General features: G+C 42.4%; 1 protein-coding gene across 1 annotated transcript; it reads right to left on the bottom strand.

Annotated features, from left to right (window-relative positions):
* Nucleotides 1-5457: 5457 nt before the first annotated feature.
* On the bottom strand, nt 5458-8307 carry LOC115672768 (3-hydroxy-3-methylglutaryl-coenzyme A reductase 1-like). Its single transcript, XM_030594704.2, has 3 exons — nt 7215-8307; nt 6363-6891; nt 5458-6036 (listed from the first exon to the last, which is right to left on the bottom strand). Exons 1-3 carry the CDS (start codon nt 8258-8260, stop codon nt 5794-5796), a joined length of 1818 nt encoding a protein of 605 aa, XP_030450564.1. The 5' UTR covers nt 8261-8307; the 3' UTR covers nt 5458-5793.
* Nucleotides 8308-14617: the final 6310 nt, after the last annotated feature.

Genomic DNA, 14617 nt, shown 5'->3' with positions numbered 1-14617 from the left:
AGGTTTCAAGTTCCAAAAATTAAGGAACTTGTTTCGATAGATAGGTTCCAGTATTTAGGTAGGTGGAACCCGGAACAAGTTTTGTATTTTTCTTTGTCTATGTCTTCGAGTGATCATGTGGTATTCCATGGCGTTCAATAATGAATGTATAATATAAAACCATTAATTTGAGCTTCCATTTTATAATTGAGACTTTTTCGTGTGTCTAGATATAAGTTGTGGTCAGTGGATTGTGGCAGCAAGTGATGGTCATTAAAGATGATGATTCAATATAATTGTTCAATTAATAATACAAGTAAAACCTGGGTAAACCCAAGAACGGACCCTAGAACCTGTGATATGGTAGGTTTGAGGTATCGGGGTATGCATGGTAGATTCTAGGTTCCAGAAAATAAAGAACCTGTTTTAACGGGTAGGTTCCAAATTTCACGTGAAACCTATACGAAACCTGTAACCGTTCGTCTCTACATATCAGTGTTTGTCTTTATTTCGATTTGCGTGCGTGATTTTTCAGCACGTGAGATTGGTTCGATTTTCTATGTCAGCAAGTCCTAACAATCTCAGAGTACATTAGAAAACTAAACAAAAATACTTGATTTAGGTGGAGGGGAGATAAAAATATATTTAAAATCCATTGAAATTCCGTATTTAAACAAAGAATAGGTCATTTTCTTGAATTTTCTCAAATAAGCAAAGTGCATGATGAATTCGAAATTATTTAGTTTTTCTTCATGATACAATAAATTATGGAGAATTGTTCCAGGAACTAACCTCTATAACGTGATTTCGAATATAGAGAGAGACCCTATACGGAATTGACCCGATGTCGTTCTCGTGCTTTCGTTTCCGGAATCGATAGCCGCGGGTTCGTTTCATGTCTTGGGAAACTCACATTTAAGTGGGGGGACCTTGACAGTGGGTTATCGTGCTAGTTTTTCTCCAAAAAAAAACCTATTAATTATGATAATCCTCCTAGATTATTAAGAAAAAATACAGAGAGAAAAGGAAACAGCGTAAAAGAAATACACTGGATAATATATTCCATGACAGTATTTTGTCTTTGCGTTAGTTTGTGTGTGCGGTTTTTTAGCCCATGAGATTGGTTCGATAATCTTCAATGTCATCGAGTGCTGACAATCTCGAGCATATTAGAAAACTCAACCAAAGCACTTGATTTAGGTGGAGGGGGAGATAAAATATTTTAAAGATCCGCTGAAACTCCATATTTAAACAAAGATCATGACATTTAAATGGGATTTTCTCAAATAAGCGAAGTGCACCATGAATTCGAGATTATTTATTTTTTCTTCACGATACAATAAATTATGGAGAAATGTAACTTGAAGAGAAGAAAAACTAAATAATCTCGACTTCGTGATGCACTTGGCTTCTTTTATATGTGTGTGCAGAAATGGAGTGCTAGCCTACCATAATCACTAGTGGGGGGTTACAACTTTTGGAAATTAATTACTAGAGGAGTATGGTTTCTCCAAAATTAATAATGCCAAGAAAAAAGGCCCAATACAAAAATGTTAGATTTTAAATGTTCATGTTTTAATAATTTACTTGGTGGGGGTGAAATGATAATGGAATATTGTCATGTCAGGGTTTTTGTGGAGATCCTAGGTTAGCCAAAATGCCTTCTCCTTTATAAAATTCACATAAGATAAAAAAAAATTATTGCAAAAATATAAAATAAAGAAGAAAAGGCTTTGATTAGACTCTCATCATTATTTCATGCCAAGTACCCACTTGACAATAATGTTGTTAAAATAAACTCAAAAGGTTCATCATCATGACAAAGCTCCTCTAGTTGGCTCCCCAATCAAATTAAGAAAAAGAAAAAACATAAGCAAGTTGCACTTGCACATGAACACTTCTCCACTTTTTGATGTGTACTAAATTAAAAATATCTCGTATGATCATTGAACTGTGCCATGAAATCAGCAATCTTGTGGGCCCTTTTTTTCATTTTAAGGAAGATGTCTCGGATAAGATTCTTATACTATAATGAAATAATTTCAAGAGTAATGTCGGGTATGCTAGATCGATATACTAAAGCGACAGAGCAGATAAAAAAAACAAAATTTTAAACGAGTGGATTGTACTCAACGTTCGATGAAACTCAATCACGACGCTTAATACATCATCTTTACGCTATTTAGCATATATTTATGCCGAGTGATCATGATTAGTGACCTAAGTGATGATAACGTGTCAACAAAGTATGACATATCCTAAAGTGAAAATGACACAAATAGTCCCCGAACTTTGATCCAATGTGCAATGTAGTCCCTGAAATGTAGCCAAATGCATAATGTGGTCCCTGAACTTTCAATTTGATTTCTGAACTTTTGGTGCATTTTCAATTTAGTCCCTGAACTACATGAAAATGTTCAGTTAAGTTAAACATGTATCAAAAGTCCAAAGACCATATTGAACAAATGAAAAGTTTAAGAATCATATTGCACATTGAAATAAAGTTTATGGACCATTTGTATTATTATTCCTATCCTAAATACAAAACTTCTGGACCATGAACGAAGAGCCAGAGCTTTGAAGCCCAAAATGATCGTGAAACATTTGAATCAGATGTGGGCTAAGCCCAGAACTGATCTAACTTTTGCTAGTGTTCTTAATTTTTATAATTAATTAATTTATTATTATTATTATTATTATTATTTTGCTAAGCTGGTGCTCTTGAGTGTGAATGCTAGAGTGAGTGAGCTCGACCACCTTGACCTGGACCACTTTGACTTGGACCATATGATGTCTCCATTTCATCAAGGCCACGCCATCTTCATCGTCTCTTTCTTCACATGAACAAACCCAACAACTCAATTCAAGAAATATGCATAAAAATTAAATTAATTACCAAACGGGATCTGGAATAAATCGCAATACCATAACTCGAGGAGGGCAAGAAATATCGACTTTTACGAAATTTCATAAGTCACGACATGCATTTCGCTGAAAATTGCACTGAGCGCCAGACGTCATATAATCGACAGCAATAATTCTTGGCTCATAATTGCTATCAGATGTCGTGGGGTTCGACATTGACTCCTCTTCATGTGCATGTAACACATGTTAATGATGCTGTTCATGTGCAACATTTTCATAGCTGTCCATTCCAATGTAATTTTCATCGTGCAAGAGCATATTAGCTGCGAAGTCAAGATGGGAATATTCGACCAAAAAAAAAAGGATGGGAATATTGGAAAAAAGAGAAGAAAAAAAAGTATAAGCAATAAAAATCGACGGAGAATGCACGAAGTCAATGAGTCAACGGCAGTTGTGTCATGCAGTCTCGCAGTATCCTTTTTTATTTTCCCAAAATAAAATTAATATATTTTAATTAATTATTAGCACGGTATCTTTGACTGAGTCGAGGCTGGTGCAGCTACCAAATACGACTACCTAAAATATTTAATTTTAATAGGTCAATAATAATAAAAACAATTGATAATACGAAAAATCCCAAATTGATATATTTATACCTGTCACAAATTTACTCTTCATTAATTTCCTTTGAAATTTACCATCAAATTGCTGAGTTAGATGACACGGTAGTTGACGTGTGTACCGGTTTGGGGTTTTACCACTCCGTCTGTTACATGTTTACCAGTTTATGATTTTTCGCGGTATTAATCCAATCTAACGATGGATAAATTTGTCACGAGTATATCAATTTGGGATTTTTTGTGGTCAAAAAATTAGTTCGGGACAAATTTGTCATAGGTGTATCAATTTGGGATTTCGGTTGTCAAAAATTAATTATGGGTAAAATTGTCACAAGTGTACCAGTGTGGGGTTTTTGGTGGTCAAAAAAATAACTCGGGGCAAATTTATCATAGGTGTACTAGTTTAAATGGGTTATTTTTGTGGTCAAAAAATTAATTATAGATAAAATTATCATAAATGTACTGATTTAAAATTTTTCGTGGTATTAACCCATTTAAATATCTTCTTCGGAAGCCAAAATTTATAATAAATTCACAACCATTAGTGAAAAAGTCTTTTCTTACCTAATTACCATTATGAGCTGAAGTGCTTTCAATTCATCACCTATTGAGGTCCATTTCGCGGACTTTAAAAAAATCCAAATCGAGGTACGCTCGTTTTTCACGGAATGTAGGGCAATCAGTTTGTCACTTAGAAACATTCATCAGTTACCAACTCGTATAAATCTCCATATCTATTTCTTTAAGCGATGCTCGTTTTTCACGAAATGTCCGTGTGATCAATTTGTCACATAAAACATTCATTTTCGTTCTTTGAGTGACCGATACATTCCACATCGAACCCGAATACAATTTTAATTTCACGAAAACCCACGGCTCTATCTTTGACGAAATTAGATAATCCCATCAAGTATGTTTTTTTTTTCCTACGAAAATTCAAAACACATAGTGAATTATTTATCTGAATCCCACTATATATATACTAATCGGGAGATGCCTACTTTTTCCCTTTTTGGCCAAAGAGGCTTAATTGAAATTAAAAGTATCGCACGACATCTAAAGCATTTGTGCCAATTTAATCTTAAACCTTTTAATTATGTCAATCGAGTCATCAACCTTCTTACGTTGTTAATTCAGTCCATCCGGCCAATTTTGGCCGGAAATAGCTGATGTGGACGCCAGCGGCCAGCCGTCCCACGTGACATTTGCCGACGCTGGCATGGCCTTTTTTAAAATATTTTTTTAATATTTTTTTCAAATTGTATATAATTTTTTTCTCTATTTTTTTTTTTTAAATTTCCCTAGACATAGGGCCGGCGACCATGTTCCACCTCAAAAACGTGTCTGTCCATGCATGGAATGGACTGTGGAGGATAAAGGAGGGAGGAGACACAGGGAATCAGTCTACCAATCAGTTACCCCTTTGTCTAAATTTTTCTCATCGCGTTTGTTTTTGTCCCTTGATCGATCGATGTAGTCATCTGAATCTATCAAATTCGACACTGGGTCCTTCAATCTCGATCCTGCAATGGCAATCGATGATGCGACGATCCACGAGGATGTGATTGGACAAGCGTATCGAACTAGATATTTTGTGTCGTGCAGAACTCGCGCGACATTTGTCCGCACCGCAAAAGAGTTCCACAAGGCGAGCGCAAAATTGAGTCGATTTGCACGAGATGATGTAACGTTCAAATGACCCACTTCACATGCACTTGACAAGGACAAATGACTGATCAAAGACAGAAGGGGCTCAGAAATCATGTTGAACACCGGTGTTCTTTCTGAGATTGCTGTTGGATAATGACTTAATTGGATGCCGGCATGCATGGTGAACGGATGAACAGATCTGTGCCGAGAGCCAATCTACTTGATTTTCATGGGAAATTCTATGTATTGTGATCGGTTTTGTCCGGTCACGTCAGTAGGATGCTTAAGGGTGAATCGAGGCGTACGTCGCCGCCGTAAGCAGCCGCGATTGCCGAAGCTTAGCTTTGGAGAGGAAGGAAATTGCTATTGAACTTTATCGACGATTTACAATATTTGCAGGACAATCTTACATTGCCTCTTAATTCAGGAAAGAAAACAGAACAAATATGAGAAGAAAGAAAGAAAGAAAGATAAAGAAAGTAACACAGTATCACAAACTTGACTCTTTTGAGTCCCAGTTTCTTCTCCGCAAGCTTTCCTTTTGTTTTCCTCCGACCCTGGATCTAAAGAGCTGTTTTATATACCCCACTATTCTTGGGATGCCTTATACAAACACAATCGAGGCCTCTTCCGACGCCCTTTCTTCTTTCGGATGTCTTTTGTGTTTTCTCGCGTTAGATTAAGCGGTAACCTTGGCAACATCTTTGCTGGATCGGTTGTACTTCATGTGGCTATTCACGAGCTGCCCCGCCGCGAGGGCGGACATGAGAGAGAGCTCACCGGCAAGGACAGAGCCGGCCACGATGGTGGCCAGGAGCCTGGAGTTAGCTCCCGCCAATTCCTTGTTGGCGCCTTTCACGCCGAGCAGGTTCAGACATGCTGACTGGGAAGCGAGCTGAGTCCCACCTCCAACGGTACCCACCTGATGGGAAAAAAGAAAGGAATCACACTGTTAGTTTCAGACTCAATAGATAGTCGTGGAGAACGTCCATTAGATTCTATCAAATGCAGATAGAACACAATCGATTCCCGAGTCGAGATCGCCTCGCAATTCGGCGAAATCATAAGCGAACCATTGCAAGGTTCGCATCCCGTTTTTATATTCGGTAAAAGGGCACGCCCTTTTCTGAACTATGTTAACTCACCCTATTAGAACTTCTCTTTTCTAACAGTCTCTGTTCATTTGGTAGAAATATTCCTAAAGAATAAGCAACCGAAATAACTAACTAAACGGACTGGATCTTGTACCTCAATAGAAGGCATGGTGACAGAAACATGAAGGTCCTTTCCATCGTTAATGGCCTCCATCATGGTTATGCAGTGAGAACTCTCCACGTTCTGGGCGGGATCTTGACCCGTGGCAATATAGACGGCTGCCACGATGTTGCTTGCATGGGCGTTGAAGCCTCCGAGAGCCCCGGCCATGGCGGAGCCAGTGAGGTTCTTGAGCATGTTGAGCTCGACCAAGGCCTCGACGCTGGTCTTCAGCACCTTCCTCACCACATCGCCCTTGATGGTGGCCTCGCAGACCACGGATTTCCCTCGCCCCTCGATCCAGTTCACCGCCGCCGGCTTCTTGTCGGAGCAGTAGTTCCCGGAGATCCCGAGGACGTCCATGTCGGGGAAGTCGTTCTGGAGGAAGTCGAGAACGTTCTGGACTCCTTTCGAGACCATGTTCATGCCCATCGCATCTCCCGTGCTGCAGGAGAATCTCATGAACAGATTCTTTCCAGCAATCGCACACTTGATGTTTTGGAGCCTCGCAAATCTACTGGACCTGCTCAGACGCAATGGAAAGAAACATCGTTAATGAATGCTCGGACCAAACTCAAACTGATAAACGCCAAAATGGGAGAAAAGCAGAAGAGTAACTACATCAAGCAATCATCATGCAAAATCAGTAGAACTACACATGCACCAATTGTCAAAAAATTATGACCCCACCAGTCTTGAGCTCGCAATTTCTAATCTTGAACCGAAGACCACCAAACTCGGCACCTTTTCAACACACTGTACACTGATTTTACTACAAGTAATTGTAGAACCAACGAGTAATATGCACCCACAAAAAGACCATCTAAACAGAAGAACCAAACCGACCTGTTGAAAACGACGGACAAGCTGTCGAAATTCGCGGGATTCTCCAGGAAGAACTTGAGGTCAGCCGCCCTCTTCGCCGTGGCGAACCTGACGATAGGAGCCCTCGTCATCCCATCCCTCAACAAGACGCTGGTTGCACCACCGGACACGAAAATGGCCTTGCAGCCCCTGTTGGTGCTCGCTATCAAACACCCCTCGGTGGTCGCCATCGGGACCGAGTACTCCCTCCCGTCGAGCAACAGTGGCCCTGCAATCCCCACCGGTATCTGCACATATCCAACCGGCATCTCGCAACACTGCCCCAGTATCGAGTCGTAGTCGAACCCCTCCAAGGGCAATCCCGAGAGGGACTTCCCCGTCATCCTCTGCAACGCCTCGCGCCGGATCGCAGCCGCTCTCTTGCAGTCCCCAAGCTTCGACTCGAGCGAGTACGACGGCATCTTTCCCTCGACAACCGATTTGATAATCTCCTCATCCTCTTCGGGCAAAGCGCTGGGCACTGCCTCGATCACCTTCTCCTTCGGGGCGTCCTGCACGACCGGATCGACAAGCTTTGGTTTCTGCACGACCGGCGCGCAGTCGAGAGCCTGGCCGCAGGGCGAACTGCGGGAATCCTCCCTGAGGAGGATCTTCTCGTGATCGGCCCCGGCGCCCACGACCTCGTCCTCCTCCTCCTCGTCCGCGGTCCACACGTCGCCGGCGGGACGGAGGATGAGGGACTGGACGAAGTCGACGCCGAAGAACCCGACGAGGTAGATGAAGGAGGCGACGAAGGCGACGATGGCGGCCATCTCGGCGGGGGTCACCAGGTGGAGCGGCGTCGACGTGCGGATCTTCTCCCTCCACCGCGACAGGAGGTAGTACACGACGGAGAAGAAGAGGGTGAAGAAGACGGCATTGGTGAGGTAGAGGGGGAGCGGCAGCGCGTCCGACGCCTTGAGGGACGACGCGTCGTCGCCGCCGACGACGACGACGCCCCGGTGCTGCTTGGCCCCGGGGCTGACGGGGCCATCGAGGTGCCTGGCGGGTCGACGGCGGACGTCCATCGGGTGCGGCGGCGGCGGCGGCGGCGGCGGCGGGGCTGCCGGCGGCGAGGCGGGGAGGGAGGTGCTCGACGAAATGCCCGCGAGAGAGAGAGAGAGAGACAGAGGTTACGGGGAAGGGAGATGTTTTTTTCTATGTATGTGTTTGAATGGTGGAGAGAGAACGTAGGGAGGGTCGGTATTTATAGGGTTGTCGCGGGCGGGGGTGTTGGCTCGCACGGGATCGGAGGGGCAATGAGGTAATTTCGGCTTCCGGCGAGGGCGTGTTGGCACGTGCGCTCTCTCTCTCTCTCTCTCTCTCTCATTTTCCCTTTTTGCCCCTCCCATTTCCGCAAAAGGAAAAAACAATTATTGCTTTTTCATATTTTTGCTTGTCCCACTTCGATCTTCAATTTTTTGGGAGGCCCTTTGATGAAACCATTTTCCTGACACGTAAAGAAAGCATCGCGCCTTTAATGAGGTGCTTGTGAAATTTACCTGGCGACTCGCGACATAGTGGTTTTTTTCTTCTCTCTATGCCGTTCCGATCGGTATTCGAGAACCGTTATCGCGGCTACGGTACGTCGAGGGAGATTGCCGAATCGGCGCACGACGTGCACCGTTCGGTCGACATTTAATATCGACCCGACACCCTAAGATATCGTGTCCACCCTGAGTTTTGATCGAACCGACATGTCCAGCCCTTCTGCACTAAGGTTCCGCTTGTTCCGCGGGAATAAATGATATTCCTAAAAGTGGTCGCTCGTTCATTATCGGCAACAATTCGTGCCCGATCATTTTCGTGGACGGTGAAGATATATTTTCTGTTCATTAATTACTTTAAGCGATACAATCAATCGTTTTTTAGGAAAATATTTTCCAAATTATTCATTTTCTAGGAAACAAACGGAGGCTAAGGCCGGTCTAGATTCTTCCCGCCGTCAACTTATGACTTAGGTACATTAACAACTCCAATAAGGCCCAATTGATATCAATTTCGTGCCTAACCTTACAATTGACCTAAAAATTTTGGTTCATCTTTTAGCATGACATGAGGTGATTCTTCACCCTTTTGCATCCCTCCAAAGTCAAAAACGCTCAAGGTGATTTCGGCTGGTGTTGCCCAATAGAGACCGATTCAGCAGGTTTTGCTTGCCCTGATATGGAAGCAGGAAAATTAGGGTTATTCTGTCCCGAATCTTGTCTCACTTTGACAGTTTGACCGCAATACCGTTTTATAATGGAAAAGGAGATTTGGACCTAAGCAAGTCCTTAAAAGGTTCAATCTCAATCCTCGTCCGGACCTCAGGATTACCATAATGTAAAATTTTCAGAGAGTATTCCCTATCCATAGGGAAAATAAAGATATAGGAAGAATTGGGGGTGCGAGCCGGACACGTTAAAATAAGGAACGCGTCCGTGGAGCCCGATAATTAATCTCGATAATTCGAATAGCAGGAATTAAAGTTATTCTCTCCCGGATTTTGTCTCACTTTGAAAGTTTGACTGCAATACTGTTTTATAATGGAAAAGGAGATTATTTTTTTAATTATGTTCATAATTTTTTTAAAGTTTTTAATGCAGAGCTGTCTCTGTTTGACTTGAAAAATTTGTCATTTGGTTGGGTTGGGTGAGATTAGAAGTTAACAAAGCTGGAGGCCAATTGGCAAAATCTTTGAATAATGCATGCCATGGTAACCTTTTTCTCTCCATCATAACCAAGGGAAAAAAAAAAGCATTAGTTTGGCGGATAATTAATCTCGATATTTTGAATAACGTTGAGAGAGAAAATTTTAATTAACTATGTCCCCGCGACTATCATATGATGGTGAGAGGAAGGACGTATACAACTTAGACACCCCCTTTGCCGTCGCGTAATTTATTATGTATTGATTTAGCAACAAGTTCAATCGCACTCATTTTACGCTTCAACTCACCTTTATTCTCGTTCTGTTTGATGTGATCGAGCCGAGAAAATAAGATATCCCAGTTAATTTAGATAGGTTTTCTCTTTTGTGAATCGGGCCTTATCTTGTACGAAGTATCTTTTAACATGAAAATATGTTAAGGAAAAAAAAGGAAGGAAAAATGAGAACAAATCATATAAATTCATCCCTACCTGAGTCCATTCATAGAAATATTATCTTAATTGTGTTTTAACCGAACAAAAATCCAAAATTTAGAAAAATAAATGAATGGAAAATTTCTTCGTCGCCCACGAAAACGGTTAGGCATAGATTGTTATCGATAATAACAATATTTTCAGTCAACCAATTTTTTTTTTAACAACATAAACAATTGCGTTATAACCCGAAGAATAACCCATAATTCAAAAATGAACAAAGTTAAGAGCGGATGAAAATGTTCCCCACAAGGACAAGAAAAAAAATATATATGCGTGTAAGCAGCTGTGTATGATGTGAAATTAAAATAACGACTATGGCGATATCCAACCTACCCACCATAATTAATGTCATTTGCGTGCACATTTAAGACTGACTTTGCGCAAGGGAAAGGAAAGCTGAACTGCTTTTGGACGAACATGCATTCAACAAACGCAACCTTTTGCGATTGTTTCTTTTATATAAGGTCAAAAGCTTGCGAGTGTTTAGTGGATGGCATGGACCAACCGGGACCGAACACAGAGGTTATTAAAACCGAAAGGACCGCCTTTAATTCCGAGGGCTTACGTCCAAAAAACTTAGATGGGAGTAGTTCCCATCCGTTAAAGTCAAATTAGGGTTCACATCACATAAATATTTTTCTTTCTTTTACTGTTTTTGAATAGAGGCTGAGGTTGGTGGCATGCAATTCATGCAGGAGATCACATAGGGCTCGGAGAGAGAGAGAGAGGGAGGGGAAGGAAGTATCTGGAGGGACAGGGACAGGGACAAGGACAAGGGTTCGGATTTTTTTGCTGATTTTTATTTCGGTTCATGTGGTATATGGTATTAACCCTTTATTTCGATTTAAAATCGAGGTGAATTTCGTTTCGCGAATGAAGAAATAGATGAATGGTGATATCGTGCGAATCGCCGATGAAGTGATTAATGTCGTATCGTTAGCGTTCAAGGAGTTTGTCTTGATATGGACCAAGGAACAAGTTCCTTGTGAAGAACGTCTCGAATCATTTCGCATGCTAATCGTCACTATCTTCAATAATTTCAATCTCATCATCATTATCTTCAATAATTCCAATAAGAAAGTCGATGGAAAGTATGATATCGCTAGTAATTTCACTATTTTACTCGTGTTTGTAATGTTATGAAAATCAATAAATATATTATAAACCGATTTTTTTTTCTTTTTTGGCACTTCTCTTTCCCTTATCGTTCTCTCATCGGCAGTTGATGCAACCTCGGGTCCCTTTTGAATGCGAAACGAATTTATGGAATAGTCAGCGACAAAAAAGTCTACATTATTTTTTTGTTTTTTTTGGTATAATGGAAAAAAAAAGTCTACAAAATGAGGCTGCATATATAGTGCTAACAGTTAATTTTTTTGCACGACAAATTAACACGTGTTGAGCCGACCAACTTTGACATGTCCATTCCTCGTTTTTTCATTCAATGCATTGGTAATGACTCATCACTGAAGCCAAAAATTTCCTCCGGTGTATATTGACCATCAAAGAAGGACCGCAGTTTCATAATATTGCTGTTCTAACATGGATTTTTTCATATGGTTTTTAGCACATTTCAGGTTGCTCGTTTCACTCTAAAACCATGGTCTCGAACAATTCGATTCCATGACAGCTTAGGTCGATCCCGACCCTTCTCCCTCCCGGTTTTGGTTGGAACTTTTCTAAAATCGACGGTTCCGCCTCTGTAAGCTATCACGATCTCGACGCGCTCCTCCATTTCAAACGAAAGAGATTGCGATACGACCGGAAACGCGAGGATTCCAGCCCTCTTCCTGCCCCCTTTTTTCTTTTTTATTTCCGTTTTTTCTCTTGCGCGGATCAGATGGACTCACAAGAGCGAGCTTGGTTGACCGACCTCATCTCGATCCCAAATAGTCAACATTGTCCATCTCCCCCAAAGCCTATGCCCAAGTTCTTGATAAGGGCAATGTGAAAAGAATCAGACATTGCTAAGAAAGTAAACGAAATACTGCTAGCCATATAATAATTGTTTGGGCGGAAATTGAAGGCGATTTCACGGTGGCAGAGATATGGTCCCATGCGCTCTTCCGGTCTGCAGCGGTAGGCGCCAATTTAGTTGAGCTTTGCTGTTATGAAGTAGGACACTCGGGGAAGAAATCAAAAACTGTGTGCCTGTTAAGTGCACTTGTCTCCCCCCCACCACCACCACTTGGATGATTCTTTGTATTTCGGTACTTGTCAATCAGCAAGTTGGGGAAGGGAAAAAGAACCACTTAATTAGGTGCATTAATTAGGCGACTTTAATCATCATGTATCTGCTAATCATGTAGTTGTAATTTGAATAATCGACCCCCTTTGATGGAAATTAGAAGAGCTGTTCTAGCTCTATTTCGAAGTAACTTCTGAGCGGATCATATCGTGCCGCGCGTTTTTTCTTTCTCGCTTTCCCTAGGATCGAGTCGTTTTCGATCGAGGGTTCCGTCGGTTTCCCATAGTAGACAAAGAAGTCCCGGCACGCGACGGAGATAAAAAAACGGGGATGTTTCTTTCGCGTGCCGTGCAAACACGCTGCCCTGCATCGACTTTTCGTCAAGGGGAGGGCATCGGTACTGAGGGGAAAAAAAAAAGAGACGGAGGCGATCGTCCCTATCGAAAGCCGTTCCGCACATTGAGCACGGCCGAATCTGTAACTTCAGAAACCACGTCCGGACCTCATCGGATCGAGCCCGGATCGTCCCGGAGAGCAATTTACACGGTCCGACGGCTCCTATCCGGATCGAGCACAGCCAAATTTCGGAACATTCGAAACCCTCGATATTTTGACAAAAAAAAAAGAAGATTTCGATTTCAATTCTTTTGGTCTTTTGCGATGCACTGAATGATGGGGGAAAGAAGGCTCACACGCATCATGTTATTTGGCCACTGGATTTGGGGGCAATACCATGCAATCCTGGCTCAACACGAAAAGAGAGAGTTCAATTAAATGGAGATGGTACACACGCATCTTTAAAAGAGGTGGGGAATCATTAATGCTGGCAAAAGGGGTTGGAGATGCAAAGAGGCTCTTATTATGGCTCGAGCGGCGAGACCGCAACTTCGGGTGGAGCTGAGAAGGCAGCAATCATTGGTTGTTTTTTTCGGGTTGGTTTTGGGGACCGGTGTGTTTTGGCCCTCGATCCCCCCACCCCCCATATCGTTCGGACAGCGCCAGCTAGCTTTACAGATCGAAGTCGTAAGTGAGAGAGACGTTGCACACATGAGAGACTCCCGACCGCCTGCTGTTGTGCGTTTTCTGTCCATACGACTTTAGCTTTGCCTCGAGTACGGCAGAGGAATACGATGGTTGCGGTTGCGTTCAACAATGGCTCATTGAGAGCTTTTGAGAAGTTAGGCGGTAGTTAATCACTTGGAGTTTGCCCCGATCATCACCCTTCCTAGTACTTGAAAAGGGAAAGATAGAGAGTTCAAATCCCCACCTCCTCGGCGGGGGGCTAGGGGTGAGGACGTGTGTAATTTTAGATGTGGGTTTCGACTCTCAAGCCTTGCAAGAGGCAGGACAAAAATCCGAGAGTGAGTCGAGAATTAGAGTAGAAAAGATCCAAAAAAAAAAATTAAACAGTACTTGCTGAATTAGGAGAAGCTCCAGGCCTCGTGCCTTCCTTCTTGTTCCTGCTTTTTATAGCATGAGGGAGATTGATTTCTTCAGGAAATGGACGGGTCTTTTTGGCCAGATGATGTTGTGATTAGTGTTCGTTTCTCGGAGAGTTTAGGGGATTATCGGGACAGGAAAACGCCCGCGAGTGGAAAACCCTCTTCCCGCTAGCTATCGTTACTGCTCACGGTGCGCGGGCGATTAAAAATGCGAGAGCTTTCTAATGGAACGGTGAAAGGGAACATCCATCTGATAATTATCCTTAAACATGAGTATCCGCGCTATAGATGAAGTTAAACGGCCAAATGGCGCGATTACACGGGACTTCTCAAACCGCCCCCCTCCTCTTCATGAGTTTTGGTGACGGGGCCGCCTCTTAGTGAGTACGAATATCCTAATTGATGACTAAATCAGACGTCGTCGTCCGGTGCCCGCCTTTGGGTTGGGGGAACGAAATGCAGATCAAAAGGCATTCTCTCAGTGAGAGGGATCTTACACCAAATAACTGATGATACATTAACCACCGTGTGCCAGAAGAATGTAACTAAGTTGGAACAAGGGGAGTTCTGAAGATAAGGAGAAGGGAGAAAAAACAAAAAGAAAAGAGATGAGAAAAGCAGCATAC

The sequence above is a fragment of the Syzygium oleosum genome, unplaced genomic scaffold (genome assembly GCF_021117445.2).
Source record: "Syzygium oleosum isolate NSW1041296 unplaced genomic scaffold, Sole_v2.1 Sole_v2.08, whole genome shotgun sequence".
Classification (NCBI taxonomy): domain Eukaryota; kingdom Viridiplantae; phylum Streptophyta; class Magnoliopsida; order Myrtales; family Myrtaceae; genus Syzygium; species Syzygium oleosum.
This window is presented reverse-complemented; position numbering and strand designations above follow the sequence as displayed.

What these genes read in the sequence shown, in the direction of transcription:
- LOC115672768 (XM_030594704.2), bottom strand. Translation starts at nt 8,260, where the DNA reads ATGGACGTCCGCCGTCGACCCGCCAGGCACCTCGATGGCCCCGTCAGC. An exon ending in TTGTCCGTCGTTTTCAACAG is followed by an intron (nt 6,892 to 7,214) that starts GTCGGTTTGGTT and finishes GCGTCTGAGCAG; the next exon opens with GTCCAGTAGATTTGCGAGGC. An exon ending in TCACCATGCCTTCTATTGAG is followed by an intron (nt 6,037 to 6,362) that starts GTACAAGATCCA and finishes TTTTCCCATCAG; the next exon opens with GTGGGTACCGTTGGAGGTGG.